We start from the raw sequence: 27,448 nt of genomic DNA on the forward strand, positions 1-27,448 counted from the left end.
TAGTCCGACGGCGCAGCTTCACTGGCGGGCGGGGGGCTGGAAGGGACTGGGAGGGCGGGGTCCGCCGCTTTCCGCCGCGGGCAGAGGTGTCCTGAGCCGGCTGCAGGGCTGAGGGGTCACCGGCCAGGAATGTTGGCGGGGAAAGGCAGTGAGGAAAAGATAAGATATGATCTGGGACAACCTAAGACAGGCACAGTCGCAGGGGGGCCATCAGGTGAGAAAATGGGGATCAACAGAGGTGAGGCTTAGAACCTCACCCCCCCGTTCTGAGAGAAATCTTCTGCATACGTGGATGTTTTATTGCCCTTGTCTAGCTTGGATTAACACATAGTCTACAGGCACACACCTGATCATCTACATTTGCTCTCTTACAACACTAAACTATGTTTTCTACCTTTATCTCGTATCTACCTACCACTTCAGCATTTTATTAAAAATAATAATAATAAAGAGAGAAATGTGGTATCCACATATAAATCAAGTATAAAAATCAAATGAATATTCATATTTGAACTGTTTATAGTTCATAATGCATGAACAAAACCGAAAGCTTCTGTGATGACTGCCCTTATAATGTTCACCATGTAACTTATTCACTATGTAAGAATTTGTTCTCCATGTAAGAACTTGTTCGTTATGCATCAGAAGATTGGAGACTGACGAAAATTAGGCTTGGTGTGGATTAATGATTGTGCATTGAGTATTGACCCCCCTATACAGAATTTTATTGTTGTTAACAACCATTTGATCAATAAATATGAGAGATGCCCTCACACACACACAAAAAAAAGTATATATATATATATATATATATATATATATATATAAACGCACTTCCAATTGTAAAATAAATAAGTAACCGGGATGTAATGTATAGCATAAGGAATATAGTCAAAATATTGTAACAACTTGGTATGGTGATAGCTGGTACCTAGAATTATCATGTATATAAATGTTGAATCACTGTGTTGTACACCTGAAACTAATGTAATACTGTGTGTCAACTACCCTTCAATAAAAAATAATTATCCGGAAAAAAAAAAAAAAAGATATGATCTGGGGAGAAATGCTGTATAGATATCTTTTTGTCAAAAAACCTTTATGGCGCTCTTTTTAGAAAAAGTAACATGCTACGGAGAAGACAAGTCATGACTCCATAGCATCTTACTACGCTGGTAGTGAATAGAGGGGGTGAGGACTTGATAATATGGGTGAATGTTGAAACCGCAGCGTTCATGGGAAACCATCATAAGATTGTGTATCAATGATACTTTAATTAAGAGAAGAAAAAATAATGTGCTAAGTGTGCTACTGACTTGCCATTGCTGCTAAAGCATGAGCTTTAATTAAATGCAGTTGCCCATGCGGGCAAGGCCATCAGTCGGCCAGTATCATTCATTGTTCTGCACCCCACTCCACCCACCCAAACAAATAAGTGAATGTTAAGATCGTGGCAGCCTCCAGCAAAAAGTCAAAGGCCTCAGACACACAACTCTGAAGAATACTCTTCTGCCCTCCCAGGCTCCTTCAACTGTTGGGGAACTACAATTAAAAAAAAATCTTCCCCCAACCCAGAAACCTCTCCACGAAGGCAGTAGAGAAAGAAAGTAGTTTTACTGCTGAATAAGCCTTAAAAGTGAATGTGATGCTCATGACAGTCAAGGTGCTAAAAGATTGCAAAGACACAATCTCTGCTTTACATATAGCCAAGCAGATAGAACCCATTTCATGCATGTTCTCAAGATAAACGATCACTAGTCCTCAAAGGAGAAGGCTTGACAGGGACCTTTGGTCACACATCATTTGTCCTGACTTTATCATGGTAACTGGGAGACCACCTGTGTTGACTTCCCCAGAGGAGAAACAAACTTCTCCTATCTTTAGGACAGGAGATAGTTTTGCAAATTGGAGCAAGGCGTCCACAGAAGTTAGACTCTTAGCTTCCCCAGGAACTGGAAGACTGGGACACTATCTCTCCGAATGTGTGTATTTCAAAAGATGGCTCTCAGGTCCTGGAGGAAATGGTCCTGGTGCGAGGCAGACGGGAGGTTATTTAGCCATTATAAAGATAGACCTATATTTGAAAAGGACACAGAAAGAAATTTTGAAAGAAAAAGGCAGTGGGAGTTGGGAGTTCTCCCTTATTTTCTCTCCATATTTCGGCAGGGAGAATTAAGTCTCTTCTGCTCAAATTGTCTTTGTCTTTACACAACACAGTCGTAGTTTTGTTTCCAGTCATCTGAGGGTGTAGCTGGGTGAATGTGATGTCAGGGTGAGCAGAAATCAATCAGCCAATCATTCTGCTCTTATTTTTAAAATATGTTGTGGAATATTTTCATCCTTAAAAAAGGAATGAAGTTCTGATACATGCTATAACATGGATGAACCTTGATAACATTATTCTAAAGGAAATAAGCCAGACACAAAAGGACAAATATTGTGTTATTCCACTTATGTGAGGTACCTAGAGTCATCAAATTCACAGGGACAGAAAGTGGTATAATAGTTGCCAGGGCCTGGGGTAAGGGGCAAATGAGAGTTATTGTTTGATGGGTATAGAGTTTCAGTTGGGGATGATGAAAAAGTTCTGGAGATGGATCGTTGTGATGACAGTTGCACAAAAATGTGCATATATTTAATGTCAGGGAATTAAATATATGCACACTTAAAAATGTTTAAAATGGTGAAATGTATGTACTGTGAACTGTATGTATATGTACCTACGTGTATATGTGTGTGTGCATATAAAATAAGTGTATCACCTGTGTCACCACTGCCCAGGTCAAGAATGCCTTCTTCCCCTGCACTTTACAGTCATGCTGGTGGAGAGGGTCAGAATAGGGGGAGGCAGATTCTCTCTCCGTGACTTCCATAACTACCTGGACATTTTCCATTTGATTTCTACTTCTAGATGTTCTCCATGTATGGGTCTGAGTTAACTGACTTTTTTTTTCCTTTCACAGAACTGTTACCAGAAGAAGAAAACATTTTGACACCTAACCTCACCAACACTGACATCTAACGGATTTTATTTCCTGCCCCCTGCCCATCCTTTGTGGTGGATCTTGACCTACATTTCATTTCCAGGCATACATGACATTTCATAGTCAGATGACTGGCTCTTGAGGCGATGATGTGCAGCAGTATCTGGCAGGGTCTTTTGTTTTCCCACTCTTCCTGCCAGCATTATGGTACCTTACCCCAAAAAGAGGTTCCTGAAAAGTGATGTGTGAATGGAATTCAGGCTGGGAAAAATCAAAATGTAAAGGTTTTCTGAATGAATCATAGAAAGAAATGTTCTTGGATGGTGGATGAACTGTCCTCTATTTCAGTGTTTCTCAATCTTTTTTAGACCTCAACCCGCAGGAAGAAAAACATTTTCTATCACCCCACTACATGCATGCATGGACACAACTGACCCAAACATTTCACAGAACAGTACTTAACCTTGCTACACAAGATACATTCTGAAATTTTTTCCTAATCTCCTTCATAAAAATGCTGGTTACAACCCACTAAAACTGAGTTCAGGACTCATAAATGGGTCTCAGCCCACTGTTTTAAGATATTATAGCAATCTTAAAATTCCTGTCCCTAAAATATGAGAAGCAGTGACTCTTCCAGACACTGTAGGAGAAAAAATTAAGCCTCAGCTTTATGCTTCTACCACCAGAAATGTGGACTGAAAAACTCTAGGTTTCCTTAGACTTCGAATTTAACTTTCATTCTGTGGTAGATCTTTTGAGGGAAGAAAGAGATGAAAAAGTTTTCAGCTCTTCCCATGCAAATTCAAAGCCGTTTTGGTTTTCTTAACCTTCATCTTTGGATCTCAGTGACGCCTCAGAAAGAGTTATTCACGTCCACAAAACAAGTAAATGACTCAAGACCCAGATTTGAATCTTCCTTTAAGTTGCTGTCGTCACAGCTGGGCACCCCCCGCCCAGCCAAACAAGGGACATCAGCGAAAACTGGGGGCAAAGGCTGCATAAGCGGAGGTGAGCAGAAAGAAGGTGCAGGGCGACCCACTAGGCGCTGGCTGAGCTCTCTGGCTCGTCTTGGCATTGGCCTTGCTAGGCGACAAATGAATGTGCGCCGGGAAGCTGGCTTTGCACGGCGCGCGCTGGCCGGCGCCTCACCTGCTTCGTCCCCAGCCGGCAGCTCCCGCTGAGCTCCGGGGCGGTGGAAGGGTTTGCGCCTTCCTTTCACTTTCTCAGGCCGCCCAACCTGACACCTGGGGACAGGACTACAGGTCCCACCACGCTTGCGAGGCAGGAGGAAGAAGGGGCACTGAGGGCCGAAAAGGAAAACAAGGAGAAAAAGAAAACCTTACCTGCTGGCAGAGGTGAGAGCAAGCCAGGTAAGCAACAGGTGAAGGAGGAAGGTGAAGGCTACAGGATGCAGATGGAGGGTGTCCTGGGGGCGGGGGCGAGGGACACTGCTCGGCTCTCCTAGCAGGGTGTCCAGCAGGCTAAGGTAAAGGGGGCTTTTGTGGGGACCCCAGGACTGTCGTTGGGGGAGGGGCGGGGACGGGGGTGCAAAAGACACGGAAGCAAGAATGCAGCTCAAATTACAGTGATAAGACACCGGAAGTGGAATGGCTTCATTTGAAAAGTCAGAGGCGGGGGGAAAGTGGCTTGCCTCTTGTCGGCTACATCATTTAGCCACAGGTGATTTCAAATGCCTTCTTCATGGAACGCTCAGGGTTTTTACATACGGATTGGATATTTGTGTACGTTTTAATTTGTGTGATGCTGCAGAATTTTCCTTTTCTAGGACTTCAGAGAAAACCAAAGAATAACAGTGGGAGGGGATGGGGAAGGGTGTCATAAAGCAGGAGCAATTTGCCCCACATCAAATGTGATCGTCAAATGGCATAAGGTTTCATGTATTTGTATGAGACATTTGATGAGGGGACCCAACACAATATCATGTGAAGAACAGTTAAAGGGCGCAGGGAGATTTGACTCGAGGGGGTATGCTTGTTGCTTCCAGTATCTAATGGGCTGTGGGGTGGCATAGGAATCTGTCAGTCTGCCATAGCACAGGGTCAACAGACGGAAACCCCAGAGAGATTCAACCCCATGTAAAGTAGAGCTGTGCACACAAAATGGATTTTTTTCAAGGAGTTAGTGCGTTCCTACTGATCAAAAATATTGAAGCATAAATAGATATTTAAGCATGATGTTAAAGCATAGATATTTTTGAGCATAGATATTTAGAGATGCTGAAGTGGGAATAAAGTTTCAGGTGAATGACTGTGTTGATCAATGCTTCCCAAACCTGACTGGTCATCAGAATTACCTGAAGAGTATATGCCTGTGTGTGTACATGTTTTTAAATATATTTAGGAGATCTGGGATGGGCTTCAGGAATATTTATTTTTAGTAATCTTCCCTGATAATTCTGATATAATCAGTTAGTTTGGGAAATATTGTCATTAGAAGCATTAAGTTACTTTCCAGCCTATGATAAAGCGTAACATAAATTTAAATCATAGTTTTCATTTTTAATATTCTCAAAATCCTAATTTCCCAGTCAAGAAAACTTAGGCATCAACCAGAAGGAACAGGCCACGGCACTCTTCCCTAAACTGACCTCTCCAGCACACCTTGTCGGGCCTTGTTGCCGGTTGCCTGGACATCCAGTCTGCCAGCAGTTGGGAGTTTTCCTCCCCATGTGAAATAGAGATTGGATGCCAGCCAGAAAGGCAGGTAAAACACTCCTATGGGCATCCTCTCTGCCACCCTCCTGCTCTTGGGCAACTGACAGAGCAAAGGCACCTGGCCTCAGTGACTAAGATTTCAGTCTGTGTGGTTATCTGTAGTGTTGCCGTGTACTAGGCCCAGTGAGAATGGCACAGACTCTTCATTCTGAGGGCAGCCCCAAAGTAATGGCAACCCCCTAGGGCAGGTGTGGGCTTGTGGGGCAGTTCCCTCGCACCTGACCAGTGATTAGTGCCCTCCCACGAGGACGTTGGTGCTGTGAAAGCTGTGACCTCCCTCTGTCTTGTCCTGTACTGGACTCAGAGTGCTAGCACAGTGCCTGGTGCTTGCTAAAGAGACACTGAATTCCTTCTTTTCTTCTTAGGTCTATTCTAGGTGGCAAGAGTCATGCAGTTCTCCAGCTTAGCCAGGGCAGCAGATGAGAACTTTGACTATTTGTTCAAGATTATCCTCATCGGAGATTCCAATGTGGGCAAGACATGTGTGGTGCAGCATTTCAAATCCGGGGTCTACACAGAGACACAGCAAAACACTATTGGGGTGGACTTCACCGTGCGCTCCCTCGAGATCGATGGCAAGAAAGTGAAGGTCAGAGGTGCTGGGCGCTGGCTCTGCCTCTGGAGCCAGACTTACAATACAGAAACACATGCCTGAGGAATAAAGGATTTAAGTATAAAACATGAAATCATAAAAGTACCAGAAAAAAAAACAACACCCTGGAGAAATTTTTATCATTGTGCAATGGGGAAGTCAGGCTTTTAAGACAAGAACCCATAAAGGAAAATATTACTTAGTTGTCTAAAGGTCAAATTTATATACCCTTGTATATGATGTTATAAAAAGGCCAAATTTCTACATACTCGAAAATACCATAAACAAAGACAAAAGATGAATGACAAACTGGAAAGAAATATTTGCAAATATGGGACTGAAAAAGGGCCAATTTCTCAAATGTGAAAAGAGCCCTGATCAGTATCTAAGAAAAAAGACCAACAACGAAATATGAAAAGTAGGCAATTCACAGATTGGACAAAACTCCTATTTCACAAATTTTATAAGAACTAGCTCATAAATTTATATAAAGATGGAAAGTTGCCCATGCTCACTCATAATGAAAGAAGTGCCAATTAAAATAACAGTGAGATACTCTCTTTTTACCCATTTGACTAGAAAAGATCAAAAAGTGTTAGTGAAAATGTAGAAAGTCGATCTTGTTTGCGGTCCTGATGAAAAACAACAGTGAAAAGACATTTTAGAGACAATCAGGAAAAATTTAATATGGTCTGAGCATTAGATAAAACCAAGGAGTTACTGAAAAGTTTATTGGCAGTAATAATGGTATTGTGGTTATAAGAAAAAGTCCATTTTTATAGGGATATATATTGATGTAAGTTGAGATGAAATGACATGAAGTCTGGGATTCACTTTAATAAAATAGCACCTCAAAGAAATCAACAGAAAGAGCTAGATAAATTAACAGTGGCAAAATCTTGATAATTATTGAATCTGGTTGATGGATATGTGAATTCGTGGTTCTATGCTCTCTAGTTTGGTGTATGTTCATAAACTTTCTTTAAAAAAATACAGTTTATAAGTAGTGTGAGGTATGAAGAAACAGGTACCTTCAGACACTATTGAAGGGTATAAATTTGTTACCGCTGATTGGGATGGTAATTTAGAGGGTATTATCATGAAGACACCCCTAAATATGAATAGCTGAGTGGTCCTTTCAAATCAAAACAGTTCAACAAATACTATCACCTTTGTGAATATCAATGCACAGGCTCAAAAGATAAACCCCAAAATCTAGACACAGGGATGATTGAGGTGAAAAGGCAAGAAAGCTGCACACCCCAGGACACTGGCTCCGTCTCTCCAAACAAACCATCCTTAGGCGGCGGCTCCCAGATGTGAATGTACATCCAAGTTGCCCTAGGGAGCAGACGCAGTAAACTGTTTTTCAGGTGAGAGGTGAGCAAGTTCCTGTCAGGCATGGGAACCCCTCATGCAGACCCCTCTCTGCCTCCTCCAGATGCAGGTGTGGGACACCGCAGGCCAGGAGCGATTCCGGACCATCACCCAGAGCTACTATCGCAGCGCCCACGCAGCCATCATCGCCTATGACCTCACCCGGCAGTCCACGTTTGAGTCTGTTCCCCACTGGATTCACGAAATAGAAAAATATGGAGCAGCAAACTTGGTCATTATACTAATTGGTATGGCATTTTTAAAGCGTTTCGCTTTTCTTTGTTGGCCCCCTTTGCTGATACTCAGCTTTTTCTGTGTTTCCAATGGCCGTGGAACCTGAAATTATAGAAGTGCAAGTGGTAGACAGAACTCAGAAAGTGTCTGACCCCAAAATTCCCATCAGATTCACTTGAGAATAAGAGTGAGATGGTGTGAACTTGCTAAGAACACAGATTCCAAAGTCCCATCCTAGAATTTCTCATTCCAGAGACCTGGGATTGGGGCCTAGACACCTGGAATGGGGACAGACATCTAGATGGAGGGTGATTTGATGCACACATTTGTGTAGATCAGAAAGGAGGTACTCTGTAGTCTGAGGTTCAGGGTCAGATGCCTGAATTCCCAGAGGGAGCTACTCAGATGACTATGACTGGCTACCCTCGAATTACTTCTTATATCCAGTAACACAGTCAGCAAATCTTAACAAATCAACATCAAATTAACAGCAACTTCAAGCCCACAAAGGAAACTCACAGCTTGAAACGAGCCGCCTATTGTGATTCAGAAAAGCGTGATGGGTCTGTCACTTCTCTACAGTATTAGCTGTGTGAGCAGAGCCATCTTTCCTCCCTTCCAAGTACAAGACAGTTTACCAAGTGGCTGCTTAACTCTGGCAAGTTGGTTTAGGCCCTTGCTACTCAAAGTGTGGTCCGTGGACCAGCAGCATCAGCTGGGGTTTGTTAAAAGTGCAAGATCTCTGGTCCCATCCTAGACCAACTACATTTAAGTCATCATTTGATTTTAACAGGATCCTAAAGAGATTCATATGCAAAGTAAAGTTTGCAGAGCGCAGATCTAAAGGATGAGCTGTGAGACTGAGAAAAAGCAAAATGTACCATGTTTAATGGCTTACTCATCCAGCGATAAGCATATCCCAGCTCCCTGGCATCTCACCCTCTGAGCCTTAGTTTCCTCATCTATAAGATGCAATGAATACTTAATGGAGTTGTAAAAATTTAATTTGATAATGTACATAAATTCTCAGCAGTGCTTGGCACATAGTAAGTGCTTAATAAAGGGTAGGATTTGTTTCTAGAAAGCTCATTTGAGGGACTAACTCATCTGTTTCTCAAATGATTTGGGGCTTATGGCGAGGGTACAAGTCCTGGAACCTAGGAAAAGCCAGCGATCAAGCCCCAACCAGAGCAGGAACAGCAGTGCAGCCAGGCCACCGCCAACAAGCGAGACCCTGGGCTGTCAGTGCCGGGCTCCCTGAACCAGTCTTCTGCGCTCTCTCCTGAATATGTTTCCTCTCAGAGAGCTGCTTCTCAATGCCAGATAACCTGTGCCTGCCTGTCTCTCCCCCTCTCCCTCCCACATGAGTCTCTCAAAGCATCACCCGGCCTTCACCTCTCACAACCTCCCTCATTCTCTCAGCATCTGCAGGCTCACATTTCTCAGAAAGGGAATCCTACAACCCCATTCCTTCTTTTCAGGCAAAGCCTGGAACAGGCAGCTGGCCAGCATAAGGACAGGCAGGCCTGGGGCAAGGTGTGTACTGTGGACCAAGCATTGGGCCCTGATGGAGGAGGCAGTCACAGGATGGGAAGCCTGGCTATGGACGGGCTGTAAAAGAGACCATTGGCACATGGTCTTGGCACATCTAGTCCATTTTTTATCCATTGTGATTCCAGAAGGGACTTGTTATTTCAGAACCATCTTTTTCCAAAGTATGTTGTTTTGATTCATAGTCTAGCGCCCATCTTACACAGACTTGAAGAGAATGCTGCTTCGGAGCTCAATCTGCTTCCCTGTAATGGGGCATGTGGTGGGGACTTGATAAAAGGGGGAATGTAGGGACCACAATGTTGTTCACATGAAACCTCAGCATAAGATTGTACATCAGTGATACCTTGATAAAAACAAACAAGAATCAGAGTCACTGTGAGAGCCTGGACAGGACCTGCCCCCCTTCCTCTGCGGCCGATCGAAAGCCCAGACCCCACAGTCTGCTGCCAGATGTAACCCCTTGGTTTTTTTCAGAGGGGCTGTGTGTTGCCCCACATGGAAGAAACCAGAAACAAGAGCATGAGGCTGGGCGGTGCTTCCACACAGAGGGCAAGATGCCTCCCTTCTCCTTTGGTTTCTCACCTAAGGTCCCCTTTGGCACCTGAAACTTTTGTGATTTGACTCCTGATATAAAGGACAGTTCTAACGGCAGAATTCAAAGTTATAAAAATAAACACTCACACTCACCTTGAAAAAAAAAAAGCCATATTTTTTCCTCAACAACTTGGGGAAGCCCCAAGGAGGAAGCTCACCAAGGTGTCCAACGCCCTTCACAACAGCTGCTTCCTGATGAGCAGGGCCCCGCCCCTGAGGTGTGAGGAGCAGGGCAGGTGCTAGGAGGATGCTGATAACAGGGGACAGTCACTAAACAGTAGGTTCCAGGCACTTTTCTGAGTCCTCTCCCAGGTCCCCTCGTGGAATCCTTTAGTACAGAAGCAAAGACTCCTATCCCATTTCCCAGGCGTCTGGAGGTTAAGTGTCCTTCCGAGGAACTCAGCTGTCTTGCCAATGGGTTTCAGCCCCTGGCAAGTTCGCTATGGATTCAGTGTGACTGAAGAAATGACAGTAGAAGGTTTCTTTGGGGCGAAAAGGTTTATTACCCGACTTGTTCTCCCGGTGGTAGGTTGAGCACTAGCGTCTCCGCCTCCGCCCAGAGCACTGGGCCGAGCTCTCTACATAGCGCAATAGCTTATTGCCCACACGTATGGAAGTGGCAGCCCAGCAACAGGCCAGTTACACCATCAGGTGGTTTAAGCTCAGTGAGGATCCTGGCCATAGGAACCCCAACTTCCCCACACCAGCCTTGCTCTCTACTGACAGGTGAGGCAGGACCTGAACTCAGCCACTGGCTCCCAGAGCCCCTGGTGGGATCAGTTCCTTATCGACTACTTCCCAAGAGCTGGTGAGACAGTCAGTCACCCAGGGACCCTGAAGCTCTGGTTTAGGCAGCGTCTACATCTACTCAAGTGCTTGGACTGTGGAGTCAGACAGATTTGGGTTCAAATCTCCCTCTCTGTCCTTCTTGATTGAAATTGGGCACATTCCTCTCTCTGAATTTCTACCTCTTCAGCTCTAAAATCACTACCTGCTTCAGAGGTATTGTTGAGTTGAAAGGGTTAAATAAGATACCACATGTAAGGCACTTAGCACAGTGCTAAGGCCTCAGTCGAGGGAAGACGCTAGTTCCTGGGAGAGAAAGAGGGGCTTGCCTGCTGTGTAGAGGGGCTCAGAGCACAGGGTGAAGGACATCTGTGACCTCACCGATGGCACTCCCAGAGAAGGGACGCACAGGTGTGACGAGCTTGCGCCTCACTGAGGCAAATGAAGGGCTCCAGTCACACTGGAGGTTTCCTCAGGAAGGCGGCTGCATCTCGTTCCCATTGAAGTCTCAGGCTTCCCAGGAAACACTGAAGCAGCTCTTCCTTGGGGCCTTGAAGCCCTCAGCGTGAAGCTGCCCCGCCTCCAGGGCCCCTGCCCCCTGAGCTGTCTTTGGAAGGCAGCCCCTTCCTGCCAGGCCCGGCCTTCCTCGCTGGCTTTCCCCAGCAGACGCCAGCCTTAACTACCAATCACTTTGCCGCAGAAACAGGTGGGGCAGAGGAGGGTCACAAGCACCACGGTGGGGCCCGATTTCTAGGAATCTCTCACAGTTTTGTGGTATTTGCACACTAATCTGTCTTTCATAACAACCGTCTCTGCCTCACTTTCTTAATTGGTTCTAGAAATGCCCCCCAAGATGATCTGGATGCATCCACGGTGTCCCAGTTCACGGGTGTCCAGTCCTGAGGGCTGACGCACTGGGTCTTCCTGTTTTCTCTCAGTGGCCTCCTCCCCTTAATCTAGAAGAGTCAAACGTGCTGTTCCCACACCAAGTGTCCCTGCCCCTTTCACTACCTCCTCCATTCTGTCTCCACACACACTGTGTCTCTCTCTCGCATGGATTTGCCCCCTCCCCTTCAACCCCTTCACCGCACACAGGCCAAAGAGCTGACTGTGCTTTGATTTGCACCATTCCTCACCCCCCGCCGTCCTGGCAAGCCCAGCAACTCTGTAATGTCCCTCTGTTCAAAACCCTCCGTGCTCTCCCACTGCCCTCAAGATAATGCACAACTTCCTGACCACAACTGGCAAGCACCCTGCTGGCCCCCTGGAGCTGGCTGGCTTCTCTTTCTCATCCCCTGGGTGGTGTCTGACCTCCTAACTCCATGCTCTCTGTCAGAGTAAGGGCTCAGGAGGCAACTCCCTTCTGCCGGTTATACTGGATGCTCCGCCTTGTAACTTTCTTCAGCATCTGCTCTTTGTCCCCTTCTCATCTCAGGCAAACCTTGCACTGAAACTCCTGTTACATTTACAGGTTCACAGTCTCTCAGCAAAAACTCTTAGTGCCTAGGATTTCAGAGTTCAGAATCTTCCCGATCTTAGGTCATTCTACATGTTAGATCTCAGTGCCTGCCATGTGACATGACACCCTCAGCAGGGCCTGGGCCAACACCCCATGGTCAAATGCATTAACATTCATGCAATGAAATGTGTGACTAGTCATACAAAGCAGGTTGAGAAAAACTTCAAATGGCCAGTTTAGGGCAGATTTTACTATCTGATGAATTAAAAATCTGATGGGTTTCAGTGGTTTTTGGATTTGGGAAACACAGATAAGGGATTGGTCACCTGTACTACTAAGAAAGTGTACCATTCACCTGGTCCTCAGCATATATTCTTTTGTGGCCTGACTTGGATCAGTCACTTCTGTACAGCTATTTGATTGTCCGCATGTTCCTTTTCCCTCCCTTGGGGCCCATGTCTCTGGGGGCCCAGCGCACACAGCACTTAGCAAGCAAGGACTCAGTTTGCAAGCAGCAAGCACCTGCTTTCAGTCCCTTCCACCAGGTGTCCTGGCTCATCCTGAGGTGCGCGGCCACCAGCTTTTGGGAGGTGAAGCAACTAGACAGTCAGTGCTGTTAACCGGCTGTGGCAATGGGACAGTGGGAGGGGCACGTCGTAAAAGTCAGAACCAGTGTAACCCAGCCCAGAATCTGCAGATCAGAGTAAGGGATACAAGGGGCAGGTCAGACTGCTCCTCAGAGACTCCGACTCCTGCAACATCTCTTCCCCACCTAAGGGCTCTTGTACCTTTCTTCTAGAAGCAGAGCTGGGCCTTGGGCTTAAAGCTCCCTCGCTATAAAAATGCATACAGTTCTCTTGAAGGTATGTACCTGAATTCGTTCCCTGCAGCTGCTGTAACAAATTACCATAAACCGATGGCTTTGAAACAGCACAAATTTGTTCTCTCTCCATTCTAGAGACCAGAAATCTGAACTTAGTACCACTGGGCTGAAATCAAGGTGTCAGCAGGGCCACGCTCCTCTGGAGGCTCTGGGGGAGAAGCTGTTCCTTGCCTCTTCCAGCTTCTGGTGGTCGGCAGCGTCCTTTGGCTGGTGGCTGCATCTCTCCAGGGCCTGCCTCCCTCTTCACATCACCTCCTCTGCTTGGGTGGTCTCCCTCTACCCCTTATAAGGATACATGCGGGTGCATCGGGGCCCACCCAGCTAATCCAGGATTAACTGCCCATCTCAGGATTCTTCACTTAATTACATCTGCAAAGACCCTTTTTCCAAATAATGTCATGTTTACAGTTCCCAGAGGTTAGAACCTGGTTTCTTGGGGTGGGGGTCACTGGTCAGCCTACCACAGTACAGCAGTGATGTCCACTGAAAAGAATCTTGGAATAACCTTATTTGGGGATAATTACGATCTAAGTCAAGCTTTGTCAATGAGCAAGTTGGTGACTGTGACACTGGGAAAGCCTTTTTTTCAATCCTCTTTATTGGGACATATTAACACATATAAAGAAAAACACACAAAGATTTATTGCCAAGGGAACGCTTGTGTAAACTCCGCCAGGGTCAAGAAAGGGAATATTGCCAGCACCCTCCCTCAAGCCCCCTGCAGGCCCCTCTCGGTTACTCCCTCTCCTTCTCCCCCCACGGGAAGAACTATGGGACCTTTACAGTAATCACTCCCTTGCTTTTCTCTGTCATTTTACTACCTAAGCCCACATCCTAGATCCTGAAGTTTTATTTTGCTACTGTTTTTGAATATTAGATAAAAGGAATCATACAGAATGTCCTTTCTTGTCTAAGCTTCTTTCCTTCAACATTAAGTTTATAAATTTGATCCACACTGTTGCATGTCGGTGTAATTTATTCTTTTGCATAATTTGTAGAGTATTTCCTTGCATGAATATGCTGCAAAGTAGCTCTTTCTGTTGGTGACAGACATTTGAGTTGTCAATCAGAAAAATCAGGAATGCTCTGAACATTCTTGTATGTTTACTGACATACACGGGTACTTGTTTCTGGCGGCTATGTACTTTGGAGCAGAACTGCATCATCTTGCAACTCTTGATGATCTTGTTACCGGCAGACACCAGAACAGGGGCCTTGGTCCTCGTCTTCACAGAGGAAAAGAATTTTACACTGAGACTTAGGACTATGCAAGCAAGCAGTGCACTTTATTAGAAACACCCTGATAGACCAAGGTGGGCTGCTCAAGAGAGAGTCAACCCTGAGAAAAATCAGGGTAGCTCCCATTATGGGGAATGAAAATGTTTATTCATCAGTTATTAGGTCGCCTAGCATGAGTAGGGAGGGAAGGCTTCAGTTAGCATATGTGCAGTTGGATTACATACATACATATATAGTGCTATGTCATCTGGGGTGGGGGGTAAATTTAGTATTATAATGATGAAGAGGCAACTATCGGACACCAAATTTTCCTTATGCGCATGTCACAAGTTGTTTGTGTTTTGGTCCATTGATTATCTAACCAAGGGGTCTCTAAACTTAGGACATGGCAGCTATTAAAACTTGTTAAACCAATTGGTTGACATGAAAAACAAGATCTATTGGAACCTTACAGAGCCAGTGGTCCAAGTCACAGGCTCTTTGTCAGGACTTAGGAATGTGGGGAAAGACTGGTCTCCCCTTTTTTCCTCTGCCTATCTCAGTGTCAAACCACTGGCCAAAGTGGTTGTTGGCCTGTGTACTTCCGCCAGCTGGGTAGGTGAGCTCTACGTTTCCACATCCTCTCCCACGCTTGATTATCAGTCTTTTAAATTTCATCCATCCTGATAAACGTATTATGTTATCACTGGTGGTTTTAATTCTCATTTCTCTGTGTATGAATGAGGTTGAATATCTTTTCATACATTTGCTATATTTGAATATTCTCTTTTGTAAAAAGCTTTCAATTTTCCCACCCATTTTTTTCTATTTGCTATTTGTCTTTTTCTTATTGATTCCTAGGAGTAGCTTATGTTTTCTGGAAATGAGTCTATGTCAGTTCCAAGTCTCCAGGACCTCACTGAGCTGTATGTTTAAAGTCTGTGCATTTTATTGAATGTGAATTGTGGCCAGAACCTTCATTATTCATTCTGCACTATCAGTCCAGCAAATCCTGATCACAGTCTCCTCGCTAGGCCAGGCCCCACCTCATAGAATCCAGCACTTCATAGTCTGGGAAAAAAGAACAAAAGGAAGAACAAGACTTGAAAGAAGGAGAGAGAAGCCTAGGAGAGTCATTCTGGCACATTCTTTACCTTGTCAGACTCAGAAGGAATGACAGTCCTTCCTAAGAACACAGGGGCTCCACTTGTCCCAACCAATAAGCACCCCTCTTCCCCCCAGCCCCTGCCATCCCTCACAGCCCTGAAAGATCTTACAGAACAGTGAATCAAGATAGAGGCTCCAATTCCATCCATTAGTGGTTTCATTTTCAGTAAAATTGCCCTCGATCACAATTTGTAAATGAATACATATGTGCATATCGCTGAACTAAAATGTTCTTTTCCGAGTTCACTTAAAAAAAAAAAACTACATTAAGTTACTCAGCAGAATAATCGCTTCTGTCTCACTCCCAGGGAACAAATGTGACATGTGGGAAAAGCGGCATGTTCTGTTTGAGGATGCTTGCACACTGGCTGAGAAGTATGGCCTCCTTGCTGTTTTGGAGACATCTGCCAAGGAGTCCAAGAACATAGACGAAGTCTTTGTGCTGATGGCCAGGGAGCTGATCGCCCGCAACAGCCTGCACTTGTGTGGGGAGAACGACCTGAACAACCTCCCCCTGGATTCCAGTCCAGTTCTTATGGCTCAGGTTCCAAGTGAAAAGACCCAGTGCACATGTTAAATATGTTCATGAGGCCAGTTGCACCCCCGGAGGCCATCTCTGAAACCAGAGGTAGCCAGATACCCACTAGGGTATCTGAGTAGCATTTCAGACCAAAGCATAGACTAGCTGCTAGTCCTGAATCTTCCCCACCTCTGTTCACCCCAGCAGCCATACTGCTGACTCTGAGGAAGGGGGCACCACTTGTGTTATGGGTCTTTCCTGGGACTTAAGGCTCGGGGGTAGTAGGACAAGGTTTGCTCTTTTTCATCTTTCTCTTTTCTGTCTCCTCAGCCCTTCAACTGTTTTCTACTGTATTTTACTTCTTGCTTGAAGAAGATAGTAGTGAAGGAAAGAGGAGGAATATCAAGACAGGGGAGAGGATGTTTGGAACATTCTGGAGCAGTTAAAAACAGCTCAGGCATGGGAGGATGGGAAAAGCCTGCAATGAGAAACCAGAATGCTGCTAATGTTTGCTTCCTGATATTCACACCTTGGGTCTTTAATTTGGGAGCAAAGCCTTTTGACAAAAAGACCATAAATACTATCTTGCCAAACGGTCACGAGCCATGTGATAGAGATAGAATTGCATTTCACTTTATTCTACTTGGGCTCCTTTGAACACCCTCCTAGGATGCAGGAGACGCATATAATCTCTTTCTAAAAACACCAAATTAGCTGTAGGATTGGAAATCTTTCTGAATTGAAATTAAATTGGCTCATATATGAACATCAAACCAATACTGACCTCACCAGGTGGCCCTGGGCATGCCCTGTACCCTGCAGAACTTGTAAGTAATAAACCTTGTTTTCTCAAAGTTCCTTGAAGGTTGTTGCTGACGTGTGCCTTGCAATCATAGTAAGAACCACAAGGGCTGCTCCAGCCACAGCCTTGGCTCCCAAAGGGGTAATGTCTGTGGGAGCTCAGCTCGGGCCCAGGCTGCCAGGTATTTCTAGCCAATAGCATCACTCTGGATAGGCTGAGACCAGCACAAAACAAATAGCCACTAGCCACAGATGGCTATTGAGTACTTGAAATGTGCTTAATTTGAATTTGAGATGAGCTCAACACAAAAATAGTGATGTAACTTACGAATAATTCTTATATTGACTATATGTTGAAGGGATATTTTAGATACACTAGGTTAAATAGGTTAAATAAATATATTATTATTTCACCTGTTTCTTTTTACTTTTATAATGTGGCTACTAGAAAACTTTAAATTACTCATGTGGCTTATAGCAGGTATCTATTGGATAGTACAACAGAGCGATACTTCTCAAAGTGCAGTTCACCAGCCACAGGCATGAGGGTGGCCAGGGATGCTTGTGACAGACTCCTGACACCCGGAACTGACGTACTACATCAGAACCTTTTCAGAAATCCACACTTCACCCAAACTTGCCAGGTGATTCTTCCCCACACTGACACTTGAGAACTACTGCTACTCAGGACTTGAGAACTATATACAGAGGTAGGTGAGGACGGGAGTAAGATCTGAGAACTAATTACATTTTAATTCCTTTCAATATATCTGTCGTTGAAATGAAAAACCTACCTTTTGGAAACATGAGGGAAATCTAGTTATTTGCCAGAGAGAGTAAGTGCATAAATGAAAAAGGTTAACCTTTTTCACATGCACATTATTGTTCTAAAGAAAGATTTATGCAAAGCAGGATCTCACAAGGCAGATGGGAAAATACCTGCCTCAAGCTGCCAACAATCTTCAGGGGTGGCAGTGAGCAGACAGCCGTGTAGAAGGGTAAGGAAAATTGAGTGGATCGGGGAGAGAGCGAGCATAGATGAAAGTGGCTGAGAATGAGGACTCTCACAAATTTGCCTCCATTTCTCTGCACATCAGTGTCGTCAATACCCTGAAAGTGTCATCAGCTTCTAGGACTATGCACTCTGGGGATTATCCGCAATTAAAATATTCCTACCAGCAGGTTGCACATGTGAGAACAAGCTCACCTCAACACCAGCAACCTGTAATTAACCAGCGTGGGCTTCTGTTTAAATTTAGTGCCAGGACAGCAACCCTCAAGGACAGTTGGAAGCGCGTCCCGAGTGGAGTGTGTGGCTGGGTGGGGGCACACAAGGTCTGCTCTGAGAAGACTTCTCTGAAGCTCTGCACGGTCTCAGGCAGGCTCCTCTTTATAGCTTTGGTCCAGGAATTCTGGCATTTTTCTCACCCTCAAAATTGTATAGTTGGTGACCAGTGAGGCATATGAAATTAAGTTCTAAAAGGGTTATTTTGGAAGAATAAAAAGATTATAAACGTCTTGATACTTTGTCTGTCAACGTCAACTACATTTCCATGTCTGAGAAACTCTCTCAGTTAATATTTCATTGTTCATGGATTGTTCCTGAATCTCTCCTCCACTTTATTACTGAACATATCTATTTAGTATTAATAATGGCAAACACTTAGAGCAGTTACTATGTGCCCAGCACTGTACCAAACACTTTCATTATACTAACCCAATGAATTCCGAAGTAGGTACTATTTGTAATTCCTTTTTTAAAATAAGGATATGAGGTATAGAAAGATTAAGTTCCCACAGCTAGTAAGTGACAGGACCAGGATTCAAACCCAGACAACCCGGTTCCAGAGCCCCCTCTTAACAGTCATGCTCTTTTCCCTCTCAGATAATGACCAGCCCTGGATGTGGGCTCCATCACGTCAACCCCTATCATCTAACACACACGCACAGAAAGAGAAATGTACTCATTCCAAGAAGTATACTCATACATGCATCTCAATATCTTTCAAAGTGAAGTCATGCCACTGCCTCTGGAAGGAAGCTGAAGGAGACGATGGGGGCGTCGGGCGAGGGGAGAAAGGACAGCTGGCTGGTGGATTAGGCTGGTCCTACCTAACCGCAGGGGAGTGATGCGGGAGCTGTGCCTGAGATATGCCCAAGCCAGCCTGAGCCCACTTCCTTCTGTGCCCAACTCCTGTGCAAGGTTATATGGGCAACCCAAGGCGACCCATTCCCCCAACAGTCGATGGAGAGGACAGGAAGAACTGAGCAAGGCAGGCATCCATCAGCACTCCCTTTGGGCAGCTTGCAGACCTCCAGGTGATGAAGAGGTTCTGGGGATTCGTATCAGCAAGGCAGTACCGGTGCCTGCTCCACTACTTCATTTTCAGCCAGGCCAGCTGGAGCATCTCTTGACTTTCTTTTCTGCAGCCACCCTGTGAAAACTCTCCGGTTTGAAAGGGCTCGCCTGATTAGGTTAAGCCCGCTCAGGATAAGCTGCCTTTTGCCTCCTAATGGACTAATTTCATGGATCTCTCCCATCGTATCCCCAAGTTCTGTCCCACACAAAGGGGAAGGTATTATATCTGAGCGAGGGTCACGGGGATCGTCCTAGAGTTCTGCTCATCACACTGGATTCTTTGGGTTTTAGACTTTCCTCTTAATGATTTTCTGTTACATTTCTATAATTTAAAAAATCCTATTCATAGAAACCTGTGAAAAAAACAATGTGGTTACTACATTCACCCATATTATTGAGTCCCCCCCATCCCCACTGCAGTCACTGTCCATCAGTGTAGTAAGATTTGGCCTTTCTTTTTATAATTGTGTTGGTAACAGAATGTGTAATGCAATGTGTCTCAAGCTGCAGGCCATAGACTTCTTTGTCTCTGTGGAAATGTCCTTTAGGGCCCCTAAAACTGTAAGCTACTACAACATTTTTGAAACTTTGACTATAATTAAGGAACACATTTTACATTTCTACCTAGTAAAATGCACCCTTAGGAGGAGATGCACTCTGAAATCAATATAACATTCATTTTCTTAAATATTGCTTGTGACCCAGTAAAACATTTTCCCAGCCTGTGGTGGATCACCACCTGGAGTGCAGAACACTGCTCTAGAAGGGAGGCTCTGTGTCTCCACTATGCTTCGGTGTGTACGAGCGATACGATAAGCCGGTAAGCCACTTCAGGGCACTGACAATCCCAGGCACTTAGACCAGACTGTGGGTAAGAGTTATGTTTGGGTATCTTTGTAATCTACAGGATTTAAACAAATACTTAAGTATATACTCTGTAAGAAACTAAAAAATTGTATATTTAAACCTCTTGATGCAACTTCAAAATGAAACACAAAGAGAAATAATTTCCCCAAAACCCTGAAGCTTAGGAATCTGCAAGGTCAAGAGCAAACAGATGTTAAAGTCACAAAAGATCACTGATGAAGGGGGTAGTATGGTGAGGAATGTAAATCTGTTATTAAAGTCACCCAGAAAAGTGAGCTAGGCCCAGAAAGGAAGCAAACAGGAGCAGATTTGTGTAGAGACTTAGATGTGGAGCCAACAGCCATGTCTACCATTCATATTCTGTTTGACACCAGGCTACTTACCTGAACCTTAGAATCATTTGCAAAATGAGATGGATACTGGCCTTTAACTACTTCACAATTTGTGAGGATCAATTAAGAAAGTTGTAAAAGTGCTTTATAAAGCATTATGCAAGTTATCATTTGAAGACAGTGCCATGGCTAAGTAGCATGGACTTCAAATTATGGCACAGGTGATCCAAAAATGTGAAAGTGGCTTTAGAAGAATGATGGCTGAGGTGCTTTGGGGACAGGATTCTGGGAGTGCAGTGACTTCAATGGAAGGCTAAGTTCCAGGTAGGCCAAGAGCATGGAAAAATGGCACAATCAAAACCACAAGATTACTACTTTATATCCACTTGGATAGCTACGATAAAAAAGATGGACAACAACAAGTGTTGGTGAGGATGTAAAGAAATTGGAATCCTCATGCATTGTTGGAGAGAGTGTAAAAGGGTGCACCACTTTGGAAAAGCTTGGTGGTTGCTTAAAATGTCGAACATTTACCATATGACCCAGCAATTTTATTAGTTATATATGCAAGAGAAATATATGTCCACACCCTCCTACACTGTTGGTGGGAATGTAAATTGGTTCAACCATTGTGGAAAGTAATATGGAGGTCCCTCAAAAAAATTAAAAATAGAAATACCATTTGACCCAGGAATTCCACTCCTAAGAATTTACCCAAAGAAAACAAGATCCCAGATTCAAAAAGATATATATGCCCCTATGTTAATCGCTGCACTATTTACAATAGCCAACATATGCAAGCAACCTAAGTGTCCATCACTATACGAATGAATAAAGAAGATGTGGTACATATACACAATGGAGTATTATTCAGCCATAAAAAGAAAAGAAATCCTACCATTTACAACAACATGGATGGAGATAGAGGGTATTATGCTCAGTGAAATAAGGCAGGCAGAGAAAAACAAGTACCAAATTATTTCCCTCATTTGTAGAGTATAACAACAAAGCAAAACTGAAAGAAAAAAACAGCAGCAGAGTCACAGACTCCAAGTAGGGACTAGTAGCTACCAAAGGGAAGGGGTTGGGAAAGGTGGGTGGGGAGGGAGAAAAAAAAACATATGTCCACACAAAAACTTGTATATGAGTGTTCATTGAAGCATTATTCATAATAGCCCAGAATGGAAACCCAAGTGTCATTAACTGATGAATGGATAAATAAAACACGATAGAGTCACACAATGGAATACTATCCAGCCATAAAAAGGAATGAAGTACTGATATGTGCTATAAATGAACCTTGAAAACATTATGGGAAGTCAAAGAAGCCAGTCACAAATGCCACATACTGTATGATTCCATTTACATAAAATGTTCAGAATAGACAAATCTAGAGACATAAAGCCTATCTCTCTGGTGTGACTGCCAAGAGCCAGTGTTTACCAGGGGCTGAGGGAAGGGAGGAATGGGATGACTAATGGGGACGGGGTTTCTTTTGGGGATGATGAAAATGCTCTGAAATTATACAGCGGTAAGGACTGCATGATGCTGTGAATATTTTTTAAAGTGTACTGAATTGTACATTCTAAAGGGGTGAATTTTATGGTATGAGATTTATATCTCAATTAAAAAAACAATGTTAGAAGAAATGGGTCAAGATCAAGGATTTTCTCATAGGTGATCTATAGTATGATGGGAGGGGGATAAAGTTCAGCGCTGAGAGGGAGAGCAAGAGCAGTGGGACGGAGGGTGGCATGCGCATGGCCCCCACAGCATGCGTAGGTCCCAAAGGTGCTAAGGGCTGAGATTGGGATCAGAAAGGGGGCAATGCTGGAAATGGCAAGTCTACTCACTGACTAGAATAAACCAGAGAAAGAATAGGTTCATTAAGGATCTGTTAATATGTAAACATCAGGAGGGCAGGGATTCCATTTTGTTTCTCCTTATATCCCAAGTATCCAGGGAGTTGGGACTCAAAATGTAATATATATATATTGATCTGACCTACAAAAACTGAAAGAGCATCTGGGCCAATCAATTATTTTTCTAATTGTACATGGCCTCTCAAATTCAATTTCTTCCCTGACACTCATCAGAAATGTTTACTGAATATTTACTAGTTTAGGTATCAGAATGGCTGATTTTATTTATTAGAATATTCAAAATTCTTATTCAGCCATAAGAAGAAAACAAACTCTACTATTTGCAACAACGTGGATGGGGCTGGAGGGTATTATACTCAGTGAAATAAGCCAGGTGGAGAAAGACATGTATCAAATGATTTCACTCATTTGTGGAGTATAACAACAAAGCAAAACTGGAGGAACAAAACAGCAGCGGACTCACAGACTCCAAGAAAAGACTAGTGGTAACCAAAGGGAAAGGGGTGGGAGAGGGAGGGAGAAGGGGATTGAGGGGCATTACGATTAGCACACATAATGTAGCAGGGGTGGTGGTGGCATGGGAAAGGCAGTATAGCACAGAGAAATCAAGCAGTGACTCTATAGCACTTGCTATGCTGATGGACAGTGACTGCAATGGGGTGTGTGTGTGGGGACTTGATAATATGGGTGAGTGTAGTAAACACAATGTTGCTCATGTGAAACCTTCATAAGATTGTATATTAATGATACCTTAATTAAAAGAAAAAAAGAACTCTTAACTTAGACTAAGGAAAGGACTGAGCCTTTCAAGTTGCATGCATTCTGGTTTACAGATCACTAACTTGACTACTGGTTATTGAACACTAGCAAGGTAAAACTGCTTTGTTTGAGGTTAACAGTATCCTTGATCTCCTTCTCAATACAAAGTCTGTACTTCCATATGCTCATTTTCAGTTGGAAATTGTTTCAAAAGTATCAAAATTCCATTCCATTTCTTTACCTGATGGGATTTGGTTTATGGCACCAAGAGCAAAAAGCAAACTTACAAAGACTAAACAACCAATGAAATGACAGTGCTTTCCCAGTGGTAGGCAGGGCTAGCAGCAAGCTCCTGCTTGGGGCATCTTACTTACTTCAGCAGAGTTCTCCTGCTGCAGTTATGGTCCCTGGACTAGCTGGATTGGCACCACCCACTCCAGACCTACTACATCAGAAGCTGTATTTTAACAAGATTCCCCTCCCCACCGATTAGCACACTTAAGTCTGAGAAGCACTGTGTGAGACTCTCAGGACCAGTTGGTGTGTTTCACCAAAGTACTAAAAAACTTATGAAGACTGTCTTGATGTGGTAGAGCAATCTAAAATTATCCCTGTAAATTTTACTGACACACTTGCATTGATATACTCTTCTAAAAGGAGAAAAGTTGTTACAGTTAATGTAGTTAAGCCGGCCATATCCAGCAGGCCACCAAATGCCTGTGATGGTAGCATCCAGCAAAGCTGTCACGGTCTGCCTCTGCCTGCTGCAGGGCTTTGGCGCACGTCTTCAGTCTGATGGGTGCCCTTTCACCCCTTCAGATGCCAGCTCAAATGAGCTTTCCCTGGCCAAAGGCTAGCCGGGCTTCCTATTGAAGTTCTCATTCAACTCTACACCTTCATGTAGCTATCACAATTTATCATTATTAAAACTAAGCACATAAATATCTAAAACTCCATGAAGACAAGAATCATGACTTTGTATCAGGATATCTCATGCCAGGCTTATATTAGCCCAAATCTCCATGTTTCTCTTGCTCATGATTTGAGGTGGAGGGCCTCCTCTCCAGTGACTTAGGGATTCAGGATCCCACCATCCTGTAAATGCTGATTCGTCGTGTGGCTTTCACCTCCATGCAGGAGGGATGGTCACATGGCACCAACTTAACTGTGAAGACGTCGGAAATGGAGGGGATCAGGTGGACAATGGCAACAAACACCGTTCTGGCCTCATCTGCACTCACAGCATCTCCAGTGCAAGGACAGTGCCCAGCAAGGGCTCAAATAGTAAAACAAATGGTTACCCTCCTTTCATTAAAAATGTTATCCATTACCAGTTTAACACAGAAGGCAAGAGCAGGGGAAGAAAGTGAGTTTGTGCACCTGCATGCATCTAAGTAAAAACAAAAGCTGCCCCTTCTAAGAGGGCAAATATATCACCATACATGAGTTTTCCTTTAAACCAACCTTTTGTCTCAGTAGTTTTACATTTTAGATTATGTCCACTACTGGCAATGACAGGAGTGGGGTCAAGGCTTCTGGAGTCAATTTCTAGTATTTATTGAGGAGAATAAACTTTTGGTAAAAAAGAAACGTAACATATCATCTGAACCTAAAAATACTTTTATTTTGGGCACTGTGTGGTATGTTTCTTTATGCACTGATGAGGGAGCTGGAATAAAGACCTGATTAGTTCTGGGTAAAATCTTAGATATTTTCTATTATCAGCAATGGATCTCATCCTGTCATTCAATACAAAGAAATACGCATTTCTTGTTAAAATGACTCGCTGCAGAGCACTTCTCTTACCTAAAATGCAAGCCTGTTCAAATGTTTGTGAAGTGAGTCCTACTATGAGAAGAAATAAAACACGGTGATGGGAGGAGATAATGAGCCTGTGGTAATCACTCCAGAAATAAGAATCACAAAGGTTCCCTGTTTAAATTTTTTAAAAATTCATTTCCCATTTAGAGGTAAGTCACTTTGCTCCTCAAGCCCATGAAACTCTCAGGAACTGCTTCTAGTGTCTGAGATTTAAAAATGTATCTTTTAGCTAGCTTATTTACCTCAACTTAACTAAAAAATGCTTCTGACATATTTAAAAACTATAGCAAAGCCTCATCCTTCTATACAAAAGTACATATGTCCATTAGTAGTATTTTTTATCAAAGCATAGGCAAAGAAGTTGTTTGAAATAATGCTTTTCTTAATAACAACTGTATACCATGTATTCATGACTCTGTAATTTACTTTTTACTTGATTACCCTGAATAGAGGTACCTAAAATAAACTGGAAAAATAACTGAATATTTTATAAATACTAAGTCTTTTATTTAGTTTTCCTTAGGAAATGACAGTTAAGTTCTTTAAACAGGTATTTCAACCCAGGACAGGCTGTTATGCTGTGATAAGAAAAGGATCCAAAATCTTAGTGGCTGTTTACCCCAAAGGTTTATTTCATGCTCATGTTCTATGTCCCTCAGAGGTCAACTGAATGCCCCACTCCACCTCTCTCCCACACCGCAACCCAGGCTGGTGGAAGGTCACCTTCTCAGAAATGATCTGTTGCTTTGGAAAAGGGGAGAATGAGGCCAAACATGGACTGGTTCTTAAAAAAACTTTCATCTGGAAAGGATACCACTTCTGCTCCCATTTCATCAGCCTAAGAAGGTCAGATGGGCACCCAGAAAGCAGACTCTTGGAAATTTGGTGAATGGCACTAGTAACAATGACTACAAGTACCTTTATCAGTATCATACCTCCTCCCTCCACCAAATCTTTGGCAGTATTTGCTTCACTGTTTCCAGCAACATTTAAAAAAATAATCTGTGTTATGTCCACAGGAGTTAGTCACAGATGTGAATACCACTTACTTTGTGTGGTGGCAGGAGAGGTTGAGATTGTAGTTTTGTGTGAATGAGAGTGAGAAGTTTCACCCATCACTGTTGGTCCCCCACCTGTTTTTGCAATTGGCAACCACCCTCAAGACAGTGACCGGGCAGCAACGCACACTAGGAACTGGCCAACAGATAAGCTTCCAATGCTCTTTCCAGGACACAAAGGGGGCTGGTCCTAACATCAGCCTCCCTCCCTCCAGAAGCAATGTTATCATCTCCTGGGCCGTCCCTACTCCGTTCTCCCCACAGCAGACTCAGATAACGCCAATAGCACAGCTTTTGATGCGCCTCTTCCTACTTTAAAGACATCAAAAAACAGAGGCTTTAAATCTCTCTCCCCCACTCACAGCCTCAACATGTCTGCCTCGCCTGAGGCCCTCCAGCATCACTCTGGAGGTACACACAGTCCCCAGCGGGGCCTGATGAGTAGCAGCTGAAGGTGGACTTTTCAACACTTGCATAAGGGAGCAGCTGGGCCATGAGCTGACAGAAACAGACCACTCAGCAGATCCACCCGTTACCATGACTACCATAAGTCATCACTCCTAGATGTGGGAACATTTTCAATGGCAAAAATTCATAACAGAGATACTAAAACTAAGGAGCAATGTTTTTACAAATAGGCACTGCAAAAAGTCACCAAAGGTCTTCCACAGGAGTGGCAAAATGGTTATTTTATTAATACAAAAATCTATATAATTAGGATACAAAATACCCTTTCAAAGAGTTGTGACCTACCTGCTATTTGCAGGTACAAAGCAGATTCAACTACAAGCACACGGCAGCAGAAAACTGGTCGACAAAGGCAACCAAGGTAGTTTTGCAAATTCTCACACACAGAAGAGCTTGAGGATCCCAGCTGGTATGGGGTCCTCTTAGCTCTCAAACCCTTCTAAGCAGGCGAGATGTCTGGATATAGTTCCCTCAGTGAAACTGTATCAACAGAAATGAAACTACAGCCACAGAAACTAACTGATGAACTGATCAGAGGATCAATGAAAGGAACAATTATTATGCTTTGACATCTCAGAACAACACAACACAAAACGGAAAGCCAACTTAAGGTTTTTTTTTATTGTTTTATTTGGGAAAAGTGCTTCTTACAAAAGGGCAGCTGCAAAATACAGAGACCTCTGCAACGATTACTTTTTTCTTAAAGTGAAAGAATGGGTGGGATCCAAGGAATCAATGCAGTAGATGGACGAATCAGGAGTATCTCCAAGGTATTTGTAGGAAATAGAGCAACAAAATTCAAAGCTAAAATGTCCAATCAAGAAACTCTTCTAACAACTTAACTTTAGCGTGCCTTGTGGATGTCCACCTCCTCCCCCTTTAGTGGAAAAGCGTGACTTGTTACTGCAAACAGTTACTCCACTACAAGAAACACCTTAGGACACAGTTTTGAATCAAGTCTGTCTACCTGCAAAGCTCAGGGATGAACGAGGCA

General features: G+C 43.8%; 1 protein-coding gene across 4 annotated transcripts; it reads left to right on the forward strand.

The window, feature by feature from the left end:
* Positions 1-3,911: 3,911 nt before the first annotated feature.
* On the forward strand, positions 3,912-16,960 carry RAB19 (RAB19, member RAS oncogene family). Of its 4 annotated transcripts, none has more exons than XM_057504829.1 (5): positions 3,912-4,357; positions 5,536-5,711; positions 6,088-6,311; positions 7,756-7,939; positions 15,895-16,960. In XM_057504829.1, exons 3-5 carry the CDS (start codon positions 6,111-6,113, stop codon positions 16,161-16,163), a joined length of 654 nt encoding a protein of 217 aa, XP_057360812.1. In that variant the 5' UTR covers positions 3,912-4,357; positions 5,536-5,711; positions 6,088-6,110; the 3' UTR covers positions 16,164-16,960. The 4 variants fall into 4 exon arrangements, with proteins under 4 accessions (XP_057360812.1, XP_036782145.2, XP_036782144.2 ...); XM_036926250.2 differs by having other exon boundaries at positions 3,912-4,342; XM_036926249.2 differs by lacking the exon at positions 5,536-5,711.
* Positions 16,961-27,448: the final 10,488 nt, after the last annotated feature.

The sequence above is a fragment of the Manis pentadactyla genome, chromosome 7 (assembly GCF_030020395.1).
Source record: "Manis pentadactyla isolate mManPen7 chromosome 7, mManPen7.hap1, whole genome shotgun sequence".
NCBI lineage: Eukaryota > Metazoa > Chordata > Mammalia > Pholidota > Manidae > Manis > Manis pentadactyla.